The sequence below is a fragment of the Diadema setosum genome, chromosome 19, assembly GCF_964275005.1.
Source record: "Diadema setosum chromosome 19, eeDiaSeto1, whole genome shotgun sequence".
Taxonomy (NCBI): domain Eukaryota; kingdom Metazoa; phylum Echinodermata; class Echinoidea; order Diadematoida; family Diadematidae; genus Diadema; species Diadema setosum.
Window position 1 is genome coordinate 31785674 of NC_092703.1, and position 16143 is coordinate 31801816.

The 16143-nt window shown below is 38.3% G+C and overlaps 1 protein-coding gene across 1 annotated transcript; it reads right to left on the minus strand.

The window, feature by feature from the left end:
* Positions 1 to 11680: 11680 nt before the first annotated feature.
* Positions 11681 to 15367, minus strand: LOC140243090 (uncharacterized). The gene is made up of 3 exons (XM_072322824.1): positions 15351 to 15367; positions 14487 to 14605; positions 11681 to 12303 (listed from the first exon to the last, which is right to left on the minus strand). Exons 1-3 carry the CDS (start codon positions 15353 to 15355, stop codon positions 11681 to 11683), a joined length of 747 nt encoding a protein of 248 aa, XP_072178925.1. The 5' UTR covers positions 15356 to 15367.
* Between the last annotated feature and the right edge of the window lie 776 nt (positions 15368 to 16143).

Below are 16143 nucleotides of genomic sequence, written 5' to 3' on the forward strand. Positions count from 1 at the left end.
TGAAACATGTGAAAAGAGACCTAAAAATATATTTTTTTGACCTTAAGATAATTTTTTCACGTGAACATTTATTAATTGGTTATTGGCTTTGTGAGTTTCAGAATTTATAATGATGGGATGAGGAATAAGAATGTTTTAAAAATTCACATCAAATCACAATGAATAAGGATGACACTAGACATTTTCACATCAGCCCGATGTTTCGAAATAGTGCGCTATTTTCTGACTTGGGAAATTAACCCGATCACGAAGTAGCGCGCTATTTGATAATATGATAAAGAAAAACAAAAAACGATAATGCTCTATTGGTATACTGGTATACACTGTTTGCGCATGCTCAGCTGTCGAATTAGCTCAAAAAAAAATCGGGCTAATTCTCTTCGGGCTGATGTGAATATTAAATGAAATATCTCGCTAATTTGCGATCGCGAAAAATATGTCGAGCATTGATTTTTATCGGGCCGATGTGAAAACGCCTTACATAGCAGCTTCACATAAGAATGCATAACTGGACGTTCAAGGAAGCAGAACAAAAGAAGAAAACTTGCATAAATTCTACACAGGTCAACTTATTAAGCAAGTGGTATTGTAATAAAATGACATTGCTATACATTACCGGAATATATCTATATCGTCATCCCTGTTAAGTGTATTAGGTTTTGGGTTTTGTGAAGTGCATGTATTCTAATATCTGCTCAAGGATCACAATTTAGATTTCACAATTCTATATATACGTGGCATCTGTCCATCAATTTATGTACACAACATGATGTGAAATTATAAAGATCATCTTGAATGTCCATTTAATCATCATTGTTCCATCCCACCGTATCACGGTGTATTGCAAATTGCGAACAGATACATCCTTGTTAGATGGTTGTATTAGGTTTGGGGTATTTCGAAGTATTCGTTTACTAGTATATATGCTGAAGGACCACAATAAATTCCATAAATCTCTACATGGCACTTTATCTACAACATGATGTAACATTACAGTATATAAATCGTCTGGAATGCCCTTTTAATCATCATTGTTACATCCTACCGTATCACGGTATTGTATTGCAAATTGCGGACAGATACATCCTTGCACTCGGAAACAAACTCTACAGTGGCTTCCTGACACTGTGGCGTTTGTTTGTTTGTTTGCTTGTTTATTTTTCTATACAAGGTCTCTGAAAGACACTTCAACGCTTTCCTTGAAAACGGAAGGAATTTCAGTTTACAGGTTACATTGACTTCCTATCACCAAACTGAGAGACAAATTGACACCCACTGCATACTGTCCCGATTGAAATATTATTAAAGGTCTTCTTTTAATACTGAAAATAACTTTGGACCTGCGGAATCGATTCACATCATGTTTTGATTTAATTCACCCCTGTCGAGTGTGCCTCGATTACAGGCTTAGCTGTTACCGTGGTTTGGTGAAATAATGTAAACGACGTAAACTGTTCAAATTAATGTAACAATTTGTGTCGACTTGTTTCTAGTGAAACTGATTAACAAATTGCGTTACAGCGACGTAAGTAATCAGGGCTAATAATCGGTGCGTACATAATGTCGATGTAGGGTAATTTGTCAGTCAGAAGTAAAGTGTGCAAACGTGTTATTTGACAGTAATTTCAATTCTAAACCATGTTCTAGATCGGTAAGTTCTTAATTAATAGACTAAAATAAAGGGAAACCGAATTGCCGAAGTTTCATCAAAATGACGCGTGAAATAAGAATGTTACGGGACCTCAAAAGTTTCACATGTTTCAACGAATCTGTGATATGAGTCGCAATCACATACACCAATCAAATTGTGGCAGTTTAATTACCTCACACCTCTCCCATTTATTTATAAGGACATCAAAATATCGATTTGTCCAGAGTCTCTTCTGGGTAGCGTCACATGAAACTTGACAGTCACTGACAAGTACAAAGTTCTGTTTTAAGCTACTGAAATCCTTGCATCTGATTTGCTGAGAGCAAATTTGTCAGTGAAAATCATTTACAAAACACTCGATGAAATGCCCCCCCCCCCCCCCCATCGCTGAGGAGAAGGGGGCAGAATGAACTCTGAAAGTGTCTTGCTGTCTACCGTTAGAAGATGATCTCCAAATGTGAGTTTGTGAACGCCGTATGCGTCGATATACATGCACTCTAATAAAAGATATAAGTCGCCGTGCCTTATCAAGATGTGCTTATTTCTGGTCGAGAACCCACAATGTACTTATCGACAAAAAGCTGTTACAAATTCTTGTTGGTTCTCGGATGATTGCAAATGCTACAGCTCACGAAAAACACGAATATTCTTGTCATTCGCATTGATTTGAAGTCTCTCACAATTTTTGATTTGTCAAAAACTTTAAAGATGTCGATACGAAACACATCTTACATCCTTTAAGAAATTAAAATGTTTCTCGTGTTTACATTTTCTTGTACTTGCTAGAGATTCTACATCGACACAGATATAAATGACAGACATTAAAACCTATTCTATGAGAGACTATGATAAATAATTATCATGTATATAATCCTTTTCACTTCCTAATTGTCTGATTCTATGAGATGTTTTACTACCACAAAATCATAATGCTGTTGTTTGCAATGTTTATACAGATTGTTTTGATAAAGATGATTTTTTTTTTGGACAAAATAAAGGTATTTATATATTTACAATTTAGGTTATATCATAATTATTTAATGTGTTCATGTGTGTTCCAAGTCTTGTATGTTTCTCGGTATTCGTCAGTTTTACAAGACTATTTTTTGTGCGACTTGTGTGAAATAAGATCCTTTTTCCACTCAATATTTACCATTGATACCATCAGTATATTCTATTGCAGTAAATGCAATGTAAACGCAAGTAGGTGGTATGTATGTATCAATGACAGTGTGTAGGCGTGTGGCATATATATATATATATATATATATATATATATATATATATATTTATGTGTATATATATATATATATATATATATATATATATATATATATTATGAATATATATATATATATATATATTTATGTATGTATGTATGTATATATATATTTATTGATTTATTTATTTATGTGTGTGTGTGTGTGTGATGAAAACATTTCTATCATAATATTTCCGTCATAAGATTCAACTATAAAACTAACCAGTGACACGCAGAGTGCCTCGGGATAACAAAAATATACAAGATATTTAGGGTGAAAAACGTTATAGAATATTATACATCATGATACAGTGTATATATGCTAGAAGGAGGAGGAGAATGCCCCTCCCATACTTGGGGGGGGGGGGGTCTAGGTACCCCTATCGCTCTGAAATCGTTCCGTCGCCTCCCAAGGTATGGTCTTGCTCCATCAATGAGAAACTCGCACCAAGTAGCTCTATTAGACTGAAAACACTCTTTGATAGCAGAAAATGTTCGCACGATTCGGGAGTTTCCGACTCAGCAGATGACTGTTCGACAATATTGCCCCATGACTGGGGCTTGGTTAAACGTCATGCAAAGGCCTAATTATGATCATTATGTCGACACTAATGTAGGGGCGGATCCAGGAATTCTGTAAAGGGGGGGGGGGGGGCGCAACTAATTATTTGTGGTGCCACTTCCGGGTTTCATTTAATTTTTTTTCTTTTTATTTCTTTTGTTTTTAAAAAGGGGGACGTGCGCCGGTTGCGCCCCCCTCTGGATCCGCCACTGTTAATGTGCGTTTGGGAAAGCCCACATTCGTTACAAAGGTACAAAGTTCTTTAGATAATATCGCAAAACGAAACAAAACACCTTTGACATTGTTATCATTTTCACTCCCCATTACTGTATCATAATCCATGTAGCACAGCTGTATTGTGATTATTACCGAACTTACTACAATCAATCCCATTATTGTTAGTTAGAATATCCACCAAGTATAACAAAAGGTAGGACAAAGGTCTCACGCTTTCTCCATTCATCCGCGCCTCAACTTCGCTTCTTCTCTCTCTCTCTCTTTTTTCAACTTGAACTCGCGTACAGCAAAATATCTTTTGATGTTGAGAATGCCCGGGGATTTCCCGCCGTTTCTACGGACGCCATTTTGTATTTTAGGCCATAGGTACTTGGCAGCCGACACGAGATCGCACGTGTTGGCGGTTGATACATTACTCTCGAAAGCAGTTTCTATCGACCAACTTGTAATGAGAGGCCTTGGTGAGTATTGTAACGGTAAGTAGCTATATCCTACAAGGTATGGTATATATACCGAGGTTGATATAGACGCAGAAAGTCTCTTCTTTTAAGTGCATACGTTTGCTCGTGTATAAGGCCCTTAACTTCGTAAATCAGTGAGTGATATTATTATACAATTGTATTTGTCGCGATTGGAAATACACTGCAGGCGCCGCGGAACGGGGGGGGGGGGGGGGAGGAAGAGGAGGCTGCAACCCCCCCCCCCCCCACACACACACACATTGGTTTGCACACATACACAAAATATCATTTCAATCATGATCTTGGTTGATATAGCCATTGCCGCTGTGCCTAAATGTAATCGTTTTTAAGATTTTATGACACAACGATAACTCAATGCAGAAGAAAAAAAAATTTAGATAAAGGTTTTTGTTTTCTGAGTGGAGGTTGATGGGAGAATTGTGATTGGATGACATCATATCTCATTACAGGAGACCTCCAGATTATTTTATAGATTTGCATTGAACACCTCTAAATCAGTCATACTGGGTACAGCGTTACAAGATTTACAGTGATCGGGATGAATAATAAGAATGTTTTCAAAATTCATAACAAATTGCAGTGAAGAAAGATGATGACATAGCAGATTCACATAAGAATGCATTGTTCGGATGCTCACGGAAGCAGAGCAAAAGAAGAAAGCATGCATAATTCTTAAAATGGTGAGCTTGCAATGCAATTACATTGCCATGCTTTACCAGATTACCGGAATATGTGAACGTCGTATGTCAGCATCCTTGTTCAGTGTATTATGTTTTGAGTTTGTCAGGATATTTCTTTATTTTCTCAAGGACCACAATAAATTCCACAAATATAATGCATGGCACTATTGATTTATGTACTATATTTATATAATCATAACATTTTTATTGTCATTGAACTTGCATATGTGGTTGTTACTTATTTTACCCTTTTGTGACAAGCTCTCAAACTTTGAAGTCCATAACTATTTATTTCATGCCCGAAAGGGAAAAAAAAACGTCAAGCTTTCTGCATGTTTGATTTTACTTTACTTACAAAAGTCAACGAGGAGTTAGTACTTATACTTACGTGGAGTGAAATTGCCCAATAAATCCACAAGAATGTCTTATTCCTTCGTGAAAAGCTCGCGTCAAGACAATCCGTACGCCATCAGAAATTGTAAAGATTTTTTTCCCCTCCGAAACCTGAATGAATACAGTCATAACCAGTCCATTTACATAATTACGTTGGAACTCGAGGAATGCGTCAATGCCATATGATGAATTAATTAGCATGTAGATTAACCTACAGACCTACGACCAGATTTTCTCATACCAGCTTTTCATTATCAAACAAAACAGAGTACAGTAAAGTCAGATATGTGATTAATACTCGATATCATTGCTCTGTTGACAGACACAGCGCGGACTGTGTTTTATAGCTTTTGGTACAAACATGGCGGCTGCTGGTCGTCGTTTATGGGACAAAGACGTTCTGAACCTGGAGGGAGTAAGCAATAATTCCAAGCTCATGTGTTTGATGGGAGAAAATGAGTTGGTTATCAAAGATAGAAGTGATCAGTCTTTGAAAGTCGCGAATGTGGCAACGCTAGACCGGGCCATCCCGCTGCAAGCGAGGAATTTTTGCAATCGGGAGAATATCGTCGATATCGATATCGTCAGCTGCTCGTCACTCCCGGACGGACGGCTTGTTGGTGGCACTTCAAATGGGCGAATCATGGTCCATGATTCAAATTGGTCGCTTGTGACGCCATTTCCTTTAAGAAAAGATATCGCCGTTACCGTGACGACGGACGGACGAATTCAGTCGGCAGTGGTTGGGTCATCGAACGTGGACATCTTTCAACCAAATGGGGACAAAATAGATGAGGGCTTTCCCGTTGGAGACAGACGGATTCGCACTCTGCATGCACTCGGAAACGGGATTACTGCCATTGAAGTTTCGGACGGTCGTGGCCCTGATGTTTACATCTACTGCAGTGGGAACAAAGGCCGCTTGACGAGCGGTTTGTGGGAGAACATGGACGTAATTGATGTTGCTGCAAGCTTTCGAGGAGATACCTTGTATGTGCTTGTCAGAGATGTACAGCAAGGAATATGTACTATCGACATGATCGACAAATGGTCATTGCCATATCGCAGGGTTTTAATCGCGAAATTCAAAGCATCTGGGCCGGTAGATGATCTGTCTATTTCTAGTCTTAATTCCAACGGAGTTCTTGTCCACGATTGTGGAAGACTACTAGTTTTCCGGCAACCCCAAATCTAGACTATAATGTGATGTATGAATAAGTTTGGTAAAAGCCACTGATTAATGTAGAAACCTCGACTCTGCTTGGGTATTCATTGACAATCCTTATTTTGTAATTCGCTGAAAGTGTTTGGTGCCAACGAGAATGTAGCATATAGATGGGCGTGGAAGATATCTTTTATCATGGGTTCTTTTATCAGTTTATCGTGTACCCATGATATTAGTGAGTCTTAATGCTTATAATAAGTCAAAGAATCAATGATGTGCGAACTTGTCTGAATGTAAATTCTTGTCATCCTGTAAGCTTTATCGAACGAAGTATAAATAGAGAGTAGAGTCGAACGAACAAAACGATGAAAGTTTCTCCACGGTCGGACCTAAGATTGAAGAGAGTTATGGAATTGTAAAATGTCGTAGCTTTTCGCTAAATGATAATCTTGTTCGCAACCACACACAAGAATACACAGAGTCGGTGTTATCATCACCTCATTATGATAATTCCTAATTGTTTGTACATAAACATATTTGGTCGATAGTATTTATTCATTGCTCAATAGTATACAAATAGTGACTGCTATGAGGGGCACAGTTAAAATTATGGGCCCAAGGTGATGTGAAAACCATAACTATGCCCGAAGCGAAGCTGAGGGCATAGTTATAGTTTTCACATCACCGAGGGCCTTTATAATTTTAACTGTGCCCCGAATATCAAGCTGTCATTATTTGTTTTATATACCGAAAATATAGATTCCGAAATATAGATACCGAAAATATAGATTCTAGTCTCTTTTACAGCACTCGTAATCACGCTGATCGACAGCGAGGCGGTCGTATCATTGGTGCGTACATATGAGTGGTATGTGCACGGGGTTGCGACTGTCTCCAAACCTATTTACAGCGTACAGGGCACAGTTGATTCTGTGCCCCGGGCACAGTAAATCATGACGTCATTTTGATCAAAAATGGGGCACAGCTATTTTCATGTCTCCACTTTTAACCAATCAGATGAGAGGAATCTATATATGAGGTATATAATATTTACTATTTTTTTTTTGGCCATTAGTATTTATTATTCCTTTCATATCATCGTCGGAAGGTAGATATTATAGACTACAATAATTTTAACTTAATGTAACTTCGTGTGGCTGTGTGTATCGTCAAAGCGGGCGGGCGCATTCTGGTGGACTTCATGAACTCCCAGAATTTCACAAGACATAACAATAAGTCAGTTCATAGTTAGCTCATGGGCACATTGGTCCGAATAACCTTTCTCTTTTCTCAGTCGGTTAGGGGCATTTCACTCGTTTTCAGAGCGACATAATGCATAAGCTCTACATGACAATTTATGGGATTCATCAATCTGTTCAAACAAAGAATAAACTTGCGTAGACAGAACGATCAATCAATTAACATATGGGAAAGCATCCATTTCATTATTTTGCATTAAATGTATTGACAATATCTTTCTATTGATATTGCCAAATGCCACTTTTGCTGTCAGGTGGATGTGCTGGCAAGCAGCATTTATAAGTATTTCAAGAATAATCATTACATTACAGATGCATATCCCAGTGAATCTAAAAAACAACACGCCTGCTGGTACGAATGACCTTGTTTCTGCTCATGCGCAAAGTGGAACTCCGAACTGGCTTATTGGTGCTTTAGAATGATCACTGTTGTGCTCCCGCGGGAATTGGAGTAATATAATTATACTCATGAGTTTCGAATATGCAGATCGGTTAGATCAATGCTGTTAGCTGCAAGTCCATTTTTGCCGTTGAAATTCATTTCGTTATTATGCCGACATGACAGAGTACAGCCGTCAGTTGTGTTTTTATTATCGTTGGTAATGATGCATGGCGTTTTCTTGAACACACTTCTTAATGCTTTTTTCTACTAGTCAAGATTATTACTGTTGTAGTATGACATGTCTATTGTGACATGACAATATGTCGCACATCATTGTGATATTAGTATAATATCTATCATTAATATCTCCCACAAAATTGAAACGCCATCACCGTTATCCGTCCCTTTATCATGTTTATGTTTGTATGTAGAAGAACAAACAAAGCAAAGGACCTGCAGAAGTTTCACGAAAATTCAAACCCCCTCCTCCCCCCCCCCCCCCCAAAAAAAAAGAAAGCTCATATATTTTTTTCTTGAACCTGTCAAGTATGCTTTATTTTCGCCACACAGGCAAATCGATTACACTCACATTATGCAAATCAAATGACGTGATGATATTGTCATACCACATAGTAGGTCTACTTAGCATAAATTCATCATTGATTATTACTGATTGCAAGCGCTACTGCCATGGAAATTTAATATATGACAAATGACTATCTATCAGAGTTTACATTCCAATAAAATAGTTTAACCGAATACATTAAGGTGCTTAGATATACGTAAGGTATTGGTTGAGATCTGATATTTCCTTTTTAAATAAGATATGAGTCTGATGACGTGTAGGTATGTTATCACCCGTCACAACGGTACCTTGATGCTGTCACAGAATTCATATCCAACAAAATTGCAAAATTAAGGAAATTTGATTGAAAGTTTGAAATTTTCCCATTGTTCCAAACTCGACATTCTGATACTTTTTGCTGTCTTCTCTCCGAATTCCAGTCTTAAATTGAAATAAAAAGAGAGAGAGAAAATGTTCGGTTTTATGAAGGATGTTTAAATGCGGTAGTCTGTGATGACTTATCGTGAATAATTGTTTTCAAGGTCATTGTCATTACGCGTGATCTACATCTGTCGTGCATTCAACCTTGCACTAATGTAAATGTACATTAGTTACATACAGGCGTTCTTACAAATCGCATGTCTTTCAAGAGAAATGTGATAATGATAGATGAATATACGTTTCCCGATTTTCTCAGTATTTAAGAAGCTACAGGTTTTTTGGGTTTTTTTTTTTGTTTGTTTGTTACCAAATTGTGAATTGATGTCACTAATTCTATGATTTTGATGCCCGTATAAACATTTCAGGCATACTATGTCTGAATTGAATTCAAACACAATTGTATTAAATGGATATTGGGATATTACACCATACGAAGTGATAACATTTATCAACCTAAATCTCGTTTGAACACTGTTGCAATCTCAAGGAAATGAACTGCTCCATAAAAGCACTAAATAATCGATCCGATTCGGGAAACCGTGTTCAATCTTTTACTCTTTCCATCAAAAGAGTCGTCGCATTAGATGATTGTACATTTTACATCTCCAACCGGGTTCACATTGTATCGTTTGTGTATGTCTGTGCACACGGATTTACATGTGAGTGTGATGGTCATAAACGACTTACGCTAACTAATATATCTTCTTTTTTAAAAATCATTTTAGTACTTCATTATTCCTTGCCTTGATTTATGCAGGAGCCCTGATTTATGTAAAGTCGAATTAACGACATCATATAATAGTGTGGTATGTCGTGAAATGTTGTGTTTGAAGGTCTCATCCTACCGCATGTGTGACTGCAACTATAGACTCCAATGTGGACTTCTCAAACTATTTATATTTTGATAGTCATATTCCTATTTTCTATACTCTTCCTGTCGGATCCTGGTGTGATTGATTATATTTGAAAGCATCATTTAAAGTCTAGTTAAGCCAATAGTACCAAATGATATCAAATCAATCTTCACAGACTTTGTCAGCTTTAGTGGCAATGAAATATAATGTGTGTGTTTTGATAACTATATTTATATATATATATATAACATATATACAGTATATGACAAAGTGTTGACTCGCAGAGCTGCCACAAAGTTGAAATCTGAACACACAATATATATATATATATATATATATATATATATATATAGCGAAAACTTTGAGCAAAGAAAATGGGTTTTCATCGGGATTCGAACCCGAGACCTCCGGATTACTAGACCGGTGCTCTACCGACTGAGCTATTGAAAGCCCTAGATCGGTGTTCGTCCCAAACCCTTAACTCTCTTTGCTCGTGTGGTCAGAAGCTATAGTGTGTGCATGTGTGCCACACACACACACACATTAACCTGACATAAACCCAAATGATGTAAATCAACTTTGGAATAAATGTGAGGGATCGCCGAAGCGATGCAGCTTTTTGTAATATATTTCGAAACAAGGAAGGAAAAACTGACCAGAAATAATTGTAATAATAAATAGCGAAAACTTTGAGCAAAGAAAATGGGTTTTCATCGGGATTCGAACCCGAGACCTCCGGATTACTAGACCGGTGCTCTACCGACTGAGCTATTGAAAGCCCTAGATCGGTATTCGTCCCAAACCCTTAACTCTCTTTGCTCGTGTGGTCAGAAGCTATAGTGTGTGCATGTGTGCCACACACACACACACACATTAACCTGACATAAACCCAAATGATGTAAATCAACTTTGGAATAAATGTGAGGGATCGCCGAAGCGATGCAGCTTTTTGTAATATATTTTGAAACAAGGAAGGAAAAACTGACCAGAAACAATTGTAATAATAAATAGCGAAAACTTTGAGCAAAGAAAATGGGTTTTCATCGGGATTCGAACCCGAGACCTCCGGATTACTAGACCGGTGCTCTACCGACTGAGCTATTGAAAGCCCTAGATCGGTGTTCGTCCCAAACTATTATTACAATTGTTTCTGGTCAGTTTTTCCTTCCTTGTTTCAATATATATATATATATATATATATATATATATATATATATATATATATATATACATATGTATATATTATGTTCAGATTTCAACTTTGTGACAGCTCTGCGAGTCAACACTTTGTCATACGCAAATCAACATAGAAAATAGAACAGAAAACTCAACAAGTAACACACCGTATACGTCCAATCACCAGTACGTCTTGAATGCAAAGTTTATCAGAAAGTGAAAAGTTGAAACATTCAAATAAAGAACAAAACAAACAGGGACCGATGTAGAACTGTTAGAGAAGACGTTCTTTTGTGGCACGACAATTAGGAACGCGCCATAAAAACAAACCTTTTCTCATGATGGCGATGTTGCATTACAACCAAGAACTGAAGATATGATAATAAAGATTTAAAAACAAAAGCAGCGTGACAGTTACATTGCAACTATGTGACAGACTGCACAAGAAGGTATAAGGAAACATTAGTGTCTACAGTGATTATTCTTCATCCAAATCAATGACAAAATTTAATTCCTCACAAACTTTAAACGCAATGAAGCAAATTGAGTGAAGAAGATGGCTTCACCACTGTTCAGAGGCAAGGGTGCTCGTACATGTTGAACACCTCGGTAGCAGACAGCTGTCGTCCGAAAATCTTAACTTCGTCTATGAGGCCGTAGAAGAACTCGCCTGCCATGGGCGGCCCAGCCTGGCCGATGGTGACCGGGCTGTTCCGGATCAGGATCGGGCCGACCCTGGTCAGCGGAGTCTGCGCCTGGCCGTTGAGGTAATACCAAAGGGTGGAGCCATCATACGTCATAACCACGTGATTCCAAGTGTTCTGAGCAGCGACGAGATGGCTGTAGTCCCACGTCCTGCTCGATGTCGGTGTGACGATGCCTCCTCCAAGCATTTGCCCGCTGTTTTCCCGCCCCATCCGTATCTCCCAGCTGCCGCCTGTGTGGTAGCCGTTGTTGACGATGCCCTGGTAGTTGCCCCACTGGCCCGTGCGACGGAACCACACGCTGACGCTGAATTGGGTCCCCCAAGCGTAATTACGCAGAGAATCCACGGTTACCTTCGAGCTCCCGCTGAAGGATGCCGCCTTGCCGCATTTCCCGGCAGAAAAATAGGTCACCTGTTGACTGCCACCATTGACGCCATCATGATCATTGCCAGAACTGTCGGTGAGGTCGTCTTCAAAGGGGTAATAGGCTGCACAAAACGAGCACAAGTAACGATAAACGAATCATGGGCAGCTGTATCATCCTTTGGTGATGTTTGTTATTACGAAGGCGCGTGAATCTGAAATTGATATAAGGCTCATTATTTTGAAACACACAAATTCCCTATACTTAGAGGTTCGTTAGTCCGAAGATAAAAAGCGGTTTGTTGAATCTGAACATTTTTGGTGTTATTCCGAAAGTTCGTCATTCGGAAGTTTGGTATTCCGAAACTGAAAGAAGGTTTCTTAATCCGAAAATGTAAAGATGGTGCGCGCTAACAAACCTTCGGAATAACAAACCTTATTTCATTTTCGGATTAACGAACCTTCGGAATAACGACATGTAACCGTTTAATACGTTCCATCTCCTTTCCGCAAGAAATCTGTCCTCTTTTGCTCATGTCGGCATCTTCATAGATAAGAATCTCCCAAATCTCTCGGAAATGCACATTTTCTGTAATTGACATGGTTTCCTATCATAATCTCTCATGAAGGCCTGTATTTTTTTTTTATAAACAAATGAGATTTAATATATCATAATCATTTTGTGGTGATTGAGTGAAAGACTCATTGTGTTCCTGAGTATGCAGGTCATCCTCGCACTCAGTGCATACACTTCACCTTACATTATTCCTGTATGACGACGAAGGTGAACAAAGATCATGCATTTTCAGGCGACGCCCATTAAAGCTACTGTGAGCGGTGATTTATAAAATGTTCGAGTTATCACATAATGATGCATAGTGTAGGTCAATTTTATCACAAAACATCGTGCCATAAAAAAATTGGGCAATAAAGCCTAAACTATAAGGAAATATCAAAGTTTTTCTCACAAAACCATCACTGTACTTAGTCTGGAAACAATTTTATTTTAATTGTTCACATTTTGTATATCTAACAATACTCAAAGGCATAATTTCCATTTGCAGATGAAAGAAAAAAGCTTTAAAATGGTTCTGAAATGTGAGTTAGGGACAGAAACAAAAACAGTAAAAATTTGAATCCGTATTGCCGTATTGATGTTAAGTATTGTTGAATACACAAAATGTGAACAATAGTTATAATAAAAAAAAGTTTCAAGACTAAACCGTCTACAGTTATGGTTTATTGAGAAAAATACTGATATCTCCATATTATATTTTAAGCTTTATTGTAAAAAGAAATTGGATATGGTAGGATGTTTTGTGATCGAACAGACTTACACATAATGCATCAAAATAATGTGATATCTTGAACATTTTTTTAAATCACTGCTCCCAAAGGTAAACATGACCTTTAACATTGATTATACTGATTTAACTTTTTTATACTGGTTATTTCCATCCCTAACTCACATGTGTATAGAACTACATGTATTTTGACGCACTATAAAGCTGGGTTTTTGTTAAATCTGCAAAATGGTAAACAATGCCTTTATAGGCGTACTATAGAGTAAAGCTTGCGTGTCATACCATTACCATACGCGTACAATACATGAGTACATAACTATGCAGGGGCGGATTCAGAAATTCCGTAAAGGAGAGGCGCCTTTGCAAAATTAAAGTGGCGCACGCACCCCTCCATTTTCCTTTTTATTTCTTTTGTTTTATCCAAAAATAAAGAGGGGGCGCGCGCTCGGTGCGCCCCCCCCCTCCCCAGGATCCGCCACTGCTATGTAGAAACGCCTCCCCTTTACGGAATTCCTGGATCCGCCCCTGTTACCATACACGTACATTACGTGAGTACATAATTATGCAGGGACGGATCCAGGAATTCCGTAAAGGGGAGGCGCCTTTGCAAAATTAAAGGGGCGCACGCACCCCTCCATTTTTTCTTTTTATTTCTTTTGTTTTATCCAAAAATAAAGAGGGCGCGCTCGCTCGGTACGCCCTCCCCCACCCCCCTCAGGATCCGCCACTGCTATGTAGAAACGCCTCCCCTTTACGGAATTCCTGGATCCGCCCCTGTTACCATACACGTACAATACGTGAGTACATAACTATGCAGGGACGTATCCAGGAATTCCGTAAAGGGGAGGCGCCTTTGCAAAATTAAAGGGGCGCGCGCTCCCCTCCATTTTTTATTTTTATTTCTTTTGTTTTAACCAAAAATAAAGAGGGGGCACGCGCCCGGTGCGCCCCCCCCCCCCCTCCTCCCCTCTGCGGATCCGCCACTGCTATGTAGAAATGCCTACCTATGAGACAGTCATTGGGGCAGTATGGAGTGAGGCAAGCTGTGGAAGGCTGGACTGTTCTTGATATGGGACTGCCAATCATTAGCAGTCCAATCCACAGAGCTTGGTGCAAGACTAGCCTGTGGGTGAGAATGGGAGACGTTCCATTTCTTAAAAAAAAAAAAAAAATCAGCACAGATTTTGAATCACAATTTAGGAAATACACTGTAAAAGAAGAAGCTGGGTCTTTGATTTATGAACGAACGCCAGAAAAGAAGTTTTCGACTGCAAGCCACTGTATTATAACCCGCGTTGGTGAAAACTAAATGCACGCCAAGTGGAAGTGCCGCCTGAACAACGCTGTTCGTTTGGTTTCGCTTATAGTGCTATTATATTTTGTTCATTTTTACAAACCAAGAAACCAAGAAAAACATACACACAAAACAATATTATGATCAACAACAACAACAACAACAACAACATCAACAATAATGATGATGATAACAATAATGATGATGATAATAATAATGATAATAATAATAATAATAATGATAATGATATTCTTATCAATAATAATAACGATAATCATCATCATCATCATAATAATGATGATAATAACAGCCTCACACTTCGATAGTCTATGAAAGATTTGATCCCCCACCAGGAAAAGGATTGACCTTCACTATATTCGCTATGATTAACAAAAAAGCAACAACAGCACTAAATCTCAAAAATTCTAGATGTATAGTGGAAATATGGAGAACGGTGATAGATATTGGCCTATACACGCCGCTATTTGAAATATGACATCAGATCATAAAATCTACGAAGAAGTATACCATCATATACTATATTGATATAAAATCAAATTCTTTATACTCTTACCTCATCTTTTAGCAAACGGTTGATCAAGAATTCGAGTAAACAGACTGGACAAAACCTTCTGGAGAATAGTGGTCGCTTTGGAAGCAATGAGCTCGGAAGGCAGATTTGTGAATAATATATCCTTCTCTACACAGTATACTGTCAGTGGAGGTGTGAAAAAGCCCCTCCCTCTTCCTGTTATCAAGGGTAATTCAGCCAATCAGTAGCTGATAACTTGTAACTCCTATTTAGCACTCGTGACGGTGTTTACACAGGGAAATCGACTGAGGGGGAATACACCCCAACTGACAAATTACCCTGTTGCTTTCCGAGATGGTGCAATCTCCCATTGAAAATGCATGGATGCCAAGTTCCCGGAAGCAAAGGGTTAAGGTATGCCTCTCTTCACAAAAGCAGCAACAACAGCGCAATCAAAACACAAACAATGATAACCCCCATATTAAAAAGTGCCAAAGAAAATTATCCCAAATGTGTTGACCTTAGTCTATCAGTTGTCGGTTTGAAGTACCGCACTTGAGTTTAAACCAGGATATCGTTCTGTTTAATGACATTATTTTCTTTAACCCGTATATTTTCACCAACCACTTTTCAAGTCCAGTGAACTTCACTCCTATTAAAATTACAGGATTTAGGAAATCAGATACATGCTTTCATTTTGGGTGGAAACCTACCCATACCATGAGTGAGTTACCCCGGTCTGTTGAAAGTCAACTGAAAGAGAAAGCTTATAGGCAACTTCACATGTTTATGAGAACTTTATTCATAATATGTGAGTAAAATCAAAGAAGCATGA

What these genes read in the sequence shown, in the direction of transcription:
- LOC140243090 (XM_072322824.1), bottom strand. An exon ending in CCCCAATGACTGTCTCATAG is followed by an intron (nt 12,304 to 14,486) that starts GTAGGCATTTCT and finishes CGTTTTGTGCAG; the next exon opens with CCTATTACCCCTTTGAAGAC.